Source organism: Fukomys damarensis, unplaced genomic scaffold, assembly GCF_012274545.1.
Source record: "Fukomys damarensis isolate Sample0158 unplaced genomic scaffold, DMR_v1.0_HiC HiC_scaffold_37, whole genome shotgun sequence".
Lineage (NCBI taxonomy): Eukaryota > Metazoa > Chordata > Mammalia > Rodentia > Bathyergidae > Fukomys > Fukomys damarensis.
In genome coordinates this window covers 1,938,078-1,943,784 of record NW_022900949.1, presented here as the reverse complement: position 1 = coordinate 1,943,784, position 5,707 = coordinate 1,938,078, and the positions used below count along the sequence as shown (strand labels likewise).

The 5,707-nt window shown below is 61.3% G+C and overlaps 1 protein-coding gene across 1 annotated transcript in view; it reads left to right on the top strand.

Annotated features, from left to right (window-relative positions):
• Nucleotides 1-5,707, top strand: part of Crlf1 (cytokine receptor like factor 1) — a 14,317-nt gene that overhangs the window by 7,610 nt on the left and 1,000 nt on the right. Inside the window, exons 4-8 of the mRNA XM_010606539.2 lie at nt 1,508-1,789; nt 2,108-2,237; nt 2,351-2,520; nt 3,522-3,679; nt 3,770-3,971. Of these exons, the coding sequence (XP_010604841.2) occupies nt 1,508-1,789; nt 2,108-2,237; nt 2,351-2,520; nt 3,522-3,679; nt 3,770-3,971 (942 nt within the window). The remainder of the gene's footprint in view (nt 1-1,507; nt 1,790-2,107; nt 2,238-2,350; nt 2,521-3,521; nt 3,680-3,769; nt 3,972-5,707) is intronic.

Genomic DNA, 5,707 nt, shown 5'->3' with positions numbered 1-5,707 from the left:
CCGCCTCCTCGGCGCTGGCCTGCACCACCGGCTCCTTCGCACGGATGCCGAGACCTCCGGCGAGCCCTGGGCCAAGCCCCAAACGCAACTGCGAAACCAGCCACACTCGAGCCAAGTTTGCCCCAGAAAATTGTCAGGGCCGGCCCAAGTCAGAGCCTCGGCCAGCTGGGGCAGTGAGGGACAGTGCCGGGTGGCTGCTGGATCCCCATCCCTGCCCCTGTGCCCTTGTAGTTCCTTCTCACAGCTGCCCAGGCGATTCTTTTAAAAATGCAGATCTAACCAGGACCTTCCCAGCTCAGAACCCTGGAAAAACTACTCCCTTCTCCATGCAGGTTGGGATCCCTGCTGACCCCTAAACTTCATTTCCTGCCCCAGGACTCTTGCCCTTGTAGTTCCTGCTACTTGGACACATCTCCTAGATATTTTCACGGCTACAACTCTTAACTTTATTCAGGTCTCAGCTCAAATGTCACCTCCCAGCCTAGCTAGCGGAGCTGCCTCCCTTTAGCCTCTGCTCAATCTTGTCCCTTTTCACTATTTCTTTTTCCTGTCTCTGTCCTTTGCAGGACTCTCTCCATCTTGGTCATCATGGTAATCTGTGAATGAATGAGTGAATGGTCCTCAGGACCTGTCTTGGTAAAGGGAGAAGCCCCTTCCAGAAGCTCAGAGAAAGAAAGCTTCCTCAGCCAGCTGGGGGATTCAAACCCCCCCCATCAGCCTGATTTAAACATCACAGGGGGCGGCCTCTGACAGCCACCCCTCAAACAGCCCCTGTGGCTGATACCAGGATGCTCACTTCCCAGATGGCAAAACAAACTCAGTGAAGTCAGAGGCTTGAGAGTGCATGACTCCCACTGCCTCAGTTTCCTCCTGAGTAAAACCAACCCCTCTTAGGGCCTGATCTCCCCGATAGCTGGCAGGAGAGGAGGCCCTGACATTCCTGGGACTCCTGTGCCCAGCACCAAACTCACATAAACCCCACTTAGTCCCTATCCAGTGAGTGTCACAGTGGCCCCAACAGAGGACTGAGAGCCCCTTCTTTCCACAATAAATGTTACGAACACAGGGTCCAGGAAGGAAGAAGGACATCGGCTCCCTCTGGGCAGGACTTGGGGGGCTCACAGCCTGTCATGGCCTCCTCTGGGCCCAGTGGCTGTGCAGGACAGAGCATTGAGGACCAGCAAGCCTGGGTTTGGTAGTTGAGGACCCAGGGAGGAAAACCTGAAATCTGAGAGCTTGGGCTTTTTCTTCTACAGGATGGGCAGGATTTGGGGAGGAAAGGCAGGCAGGTTCACCCATACTGAGGACAGCAGCATCAAGCTCATGCCCTTGGTCGCGTCTGTCTAGGAGGCCGGGGCTCTTCCCTGGAAGCCACCCTGTGTGAGGCTCTGGAGCAGCAACGGAAGAACCACAGCTTTTGTTTCTAGTCCCAAAGAAGGATCCCTGGGCGAAGTGGGGGCTCGGTGTGGCCCTGCCCCAGGATGACAGGCTGTCTTCTTTGACTCAGACACGGCCGTGATCAGCCCCCAGGACCCCACCCTCCTCATCGGCTCCTCCCTGCAAGCCACGTGCTCTGTGCATGGGGACCCACCAGGTGCCACCGCTGAGGGTCTCTACTGGACCCTCAATGGGCGCCGCCTGCCCTCTGAGCTCTCCCGCATGCTGAATGCCTCCACCCTGGCCCTGGTCTTGGCCAACCTCAACGGGTCCAGGCAGCAGTCTGGGGACAACCTCGTGTGCCATGCCCAGGACGGCAGCATCCTGGCTGGCTCCTGCCTCTACGTTGGCTGTAAGTGGCCCCGTGACCCCCAGAGGTCCGTGCAGGGAGCAGCATCTGCCTGGACAGGGAGGGCCGGGTATCATGGGTGCTGTGGCCTGGGACTGAGCTGGGGCAAGTTCCAGGAGCGGGGACAGCCAGGAGACCCAGTTCAGCCTCAGCAGGCAGCCCAGGGGCTGGGGGTGTGGCCGGGGAGATCAGTTTAGCAATCCTGAGGCTGGTGCTCACGTGGGGCCCCCCCAGCAGTATGGCTATGCCCGCAGCCACCTGCATCTTGGGGGGCAGGGCTGAGACTGCCCTATCCCCCCTCCTCTGCCCTCCTTCCCCTAGTGCCCCCTGAGAAGCCCTTCAACATCAGCTGCTGGTCCAAGAACATGAAGGACCTCACATGCCACTGGACGCCGGGGGCCCAGGGGGAGACCTTCCTGCACACCAACTACTCTCTCAAGTACAAGCTCAGGTCCGTGCTGTCCCCTCCACCCGGGCTTGGCTGTGTGACCTTGGACCGATGCCGGCCTTCTTGGGACCCCTCTGTTCCTCCCCATCTATGTCCTGGCCCCTGCTGCCCTGCAGGTGGTACGGGCAGGACAACACCTGTGAGGAGTACCACACGATGGGGCCCCACTCCTGCCACATCCCCAAGGACCTGGCTCTCTTCACACCCTATGAGATCTGGGTGGAGGCCACCAACCGCCTGGGCTCGGCCCGCTCCGATGTGCTCACGCTGGACATCCTGGACGTGGGTGAGGCCCAGCCTGCTGCCCCCTAAGGCTGCTCTGCTAGACTTCCCTGAGGTCCCCCAGCTGGGGCTTGGACTCCAGCTCAGTCCCTGCTGTGGGGGACAGCTGGGCACCCACCCACCCCCATCCCCAAGCCCCAGAAACAGTCAGGTTGGCCCCACTCCGCAGAGACCACCTGGCCCGGCACCTCCCCCGTCGCGGCCCAGGTGTACAACAGGACCCAGGGGAGCCAGAGGGGGAGCCCAGGTCGGGAGGCGCCCCAGGAAGCCGAGGCCTGGAGCTGGGGGGTGAGGGCGGGAGGCAGGAAGTGGATGCTCTCCGAGCAGAATTGGGCCTAATCTAATTAGGGTGTTTCTCAGCCCCAAGCAGGCCTGTGCCTTAACCCTTTCAGCCCCTCAGCAAGGCCTGTGGGGAGAGGCCGGCCTTCTGAGGCCCATGGGAGGATCCCCCGGCAGCCTCTGGCCGCCCAGCCGTTTCCCTCTTGTGGCATCCTGAGGCTGCAGTGCGAAAGTTTGAGCCTCTGTTTCGTCCCGTGCCAAGAAGCAGGCACATGGCAGGTTTTGGTACGGTGCAAAGGAAGAGGTGAAGGTTTCCCAAGGGCTGGTGGCCTGACAGCCCCGGATGAAAACAGTATCTTCAGCCAAGCAGGGTTCTCTTCGGTTTGTTTGTTTCTGTGAAGCCGGGCCTGACCCCCAGGCTTTGCACACGCTAGGCAAGTGCCGCCCCTCAGCCCACAGCTTCCGCTCATGTTTCTCCCATCACAGATAATATGGGTGATAACAGCTCACGCTAATTGAGTGCCGCTAGATGCTGAGTGCTTCTGGAGTTTCGTATCATGTTATCCACCAGGCCAGAGCTCAGGGAGGAGGGGAAGCGGAGGCAGGGCCACCTCAGGCACGTGCCCTGGACCCTGCTGCTGGGGGATCTGAACCCAAACAATCCCAGACTGTCATCGGCCACCCAAGACGAGGTTCCGGGTGACCGGGCCCTGGTCCACCCCACAGTGACCACGGACCCCCCTCCTGACGTCCATGTGAGCCGCGTCGGGGGCCTGGAGGACCAGCTGAGTGTGCGCTGGGTTTCGCCACCGGCTCTCAAGGATTTCCTCTTCCAAGCCAAGTACCAAATCCGCTACCGCGTGGAGGACAGCGTGGACTGGAAGGTGCCTGGCCCACCTCTGGGACTCCGCCCTACACCTGCCCCGCCCCTCCTCCGGCCACGCCCTCTGCCTGACCTGGCCTTCACTGTCCAGGTAGTGGACGACGTCAGCAACCAGACCTCGTGCCGCCTGGCTGGCCTGAAGCCGGGCACTGTCTACTTCGTGCAAGTGCGTTGCAACCCCTTTGGCATCTATGGCTCCAAGAAAGCTGGAATCTGGAGCGAGTGGAGCCACCCTACTGCTGCCTCCACCCCCCGCAGCGGTGAGCACCCCAACAAGCCTGGGGGGTGGGGGTCCACCACCTAGCTCCATCGGCCTGAGTCTTCCTCCTTGTTTCTGCAAGAGAGCAGAAGTCTCACACAGGTAATGCCCCCAGGGTCTGGTGCGACCCTGGATGGATTTGGACTGTCTGGAGGGGAAAAAAAGTTTGACCTACTTGGAGAGATTCAGAACAGGAAGTGCCTGGTGTGGTGGCGCAGGCCTGTCATCCCAGCACTCAGGAGGCTGAGGCAGGGGGATCGCTGAGAATTCAAGGCCAGCCTGAGCTACATAGTGAGTTCAAAGCCAGCCTGAAATACATAGTGAGACCCTGTCTCAAAAAACAAACCAAAACAGCAAATTTATACAAAAACATCTTAGATTTGCTCAAAAAATAAGTTCTGCAGGAAATGGGACAAAACAGCCCTCGCTGCTGTATGGCCCCAGGGGTGGCCCCCTCATGGGACCCGCCCTCACCATCGGCCCCACTGCCACCTGGGCCACTCTTCCCCTGTACCCATCCTCAGCCCCCAAGAGCAAGTGAGTTTGAGGCCCTTGTCTCTGAGGCTCTTGGGCCTCAGTGTCCCCTTCTGACCCAGGTGGGGGTGGGAGGAATTAGGGGTGTGGGTGAGACTTCTTCCGTTGTCCTCTGGTCTTTCTTTAAATCTATGGATTCTTTATGCTGTCCCTTGTGAAGGAGGATGCAGTCCGTTACTTGGACTGCGACCTCAGTTTCCCCGTCTGGAAAGCGGGGATGAGGGTCACACCTGGCTCTGGTGGCTGTGAGAGTTAGGGCCACCATCTGGCCTACAGGGCTCCCCAGCCTCTCTCATGACTTCACCCCCAGGGAGGTCCCTTTTCCCAGGCAGTGACTCTGAGGCCCCAGTTCAGTGACAGTCCAGGCAGGAAGGTGGGGAAAACTGAGGCCGGAGAGTCCCAGAGCCAGAAAGGGGCAGAGCCAGGCCCCAGCCAGCTCCCCAGCCCCCATCCGGGCCCCTGCAGGTTCTGGGGTGGGCGGGAGCGAGCTGCGGGAGGGGCCTGAGCCTTGGCCCCTGCTCGTGCCCAGCACCTGCGATTCTTGCGCGGGAGCCAGGACGCGGCTGTAGCCGCTGGGGAGGCCGGGGAGGCCAACGGGGGCGGTGAGGTCCGGGGCCGTGCCAGGGCCTGTCAGCGGGTCCCCAGCCTTATTTATGACGTGAGGCCGATGTCCTTGTCCGCCGGCCTGCTTGGGGCTGGCTGCGGCCGGCGCTGGACAGACAGGCGGCTGCCCACCTGGCCGCGGCCACTCGCAGCCGCTGCCTCGGGCTCCGGGCGCATCCTGGGAACCTGGGGACGCCTTGCACGCTGCCTCCCTCCCTGCCACTCCTCCCCGGGTCTCTCTTCCTCCTTCCTTCCTCTTTTTCTTCTTTCCGTTCTTCCTTTGTTCTTTCTTCTTCCCTTCCTGTCCCAGGGCTGTGGATGGAACCCGGGACCTCTCGCCCTTTCTCTTGCTTTGTTCCTGTGCCCCAGGGCCTCTGTCCCCGTGGGTGCCGCCTCTTGTCCTTGCGCTTCAGCCTTGGCAGCTGCGTGTCGCCTGGATTTCTCCCTTCTCTTCGGCCTCCTGCTCTCTGTCCCGTCCCCCTGCCCCCTCACCTGGCCGGGGCCACGGGAATCGGGTTCCTGGAGGCGCTGTGGGGAGGAGCCCGCTCTTTCCCGCCCCTCCTCCCCAGGGCGCAGCTGGGCCGAACGCAGACACGGTCCCGGGACGCTGGAGGCGGCGCGGGTCCTAGGGAC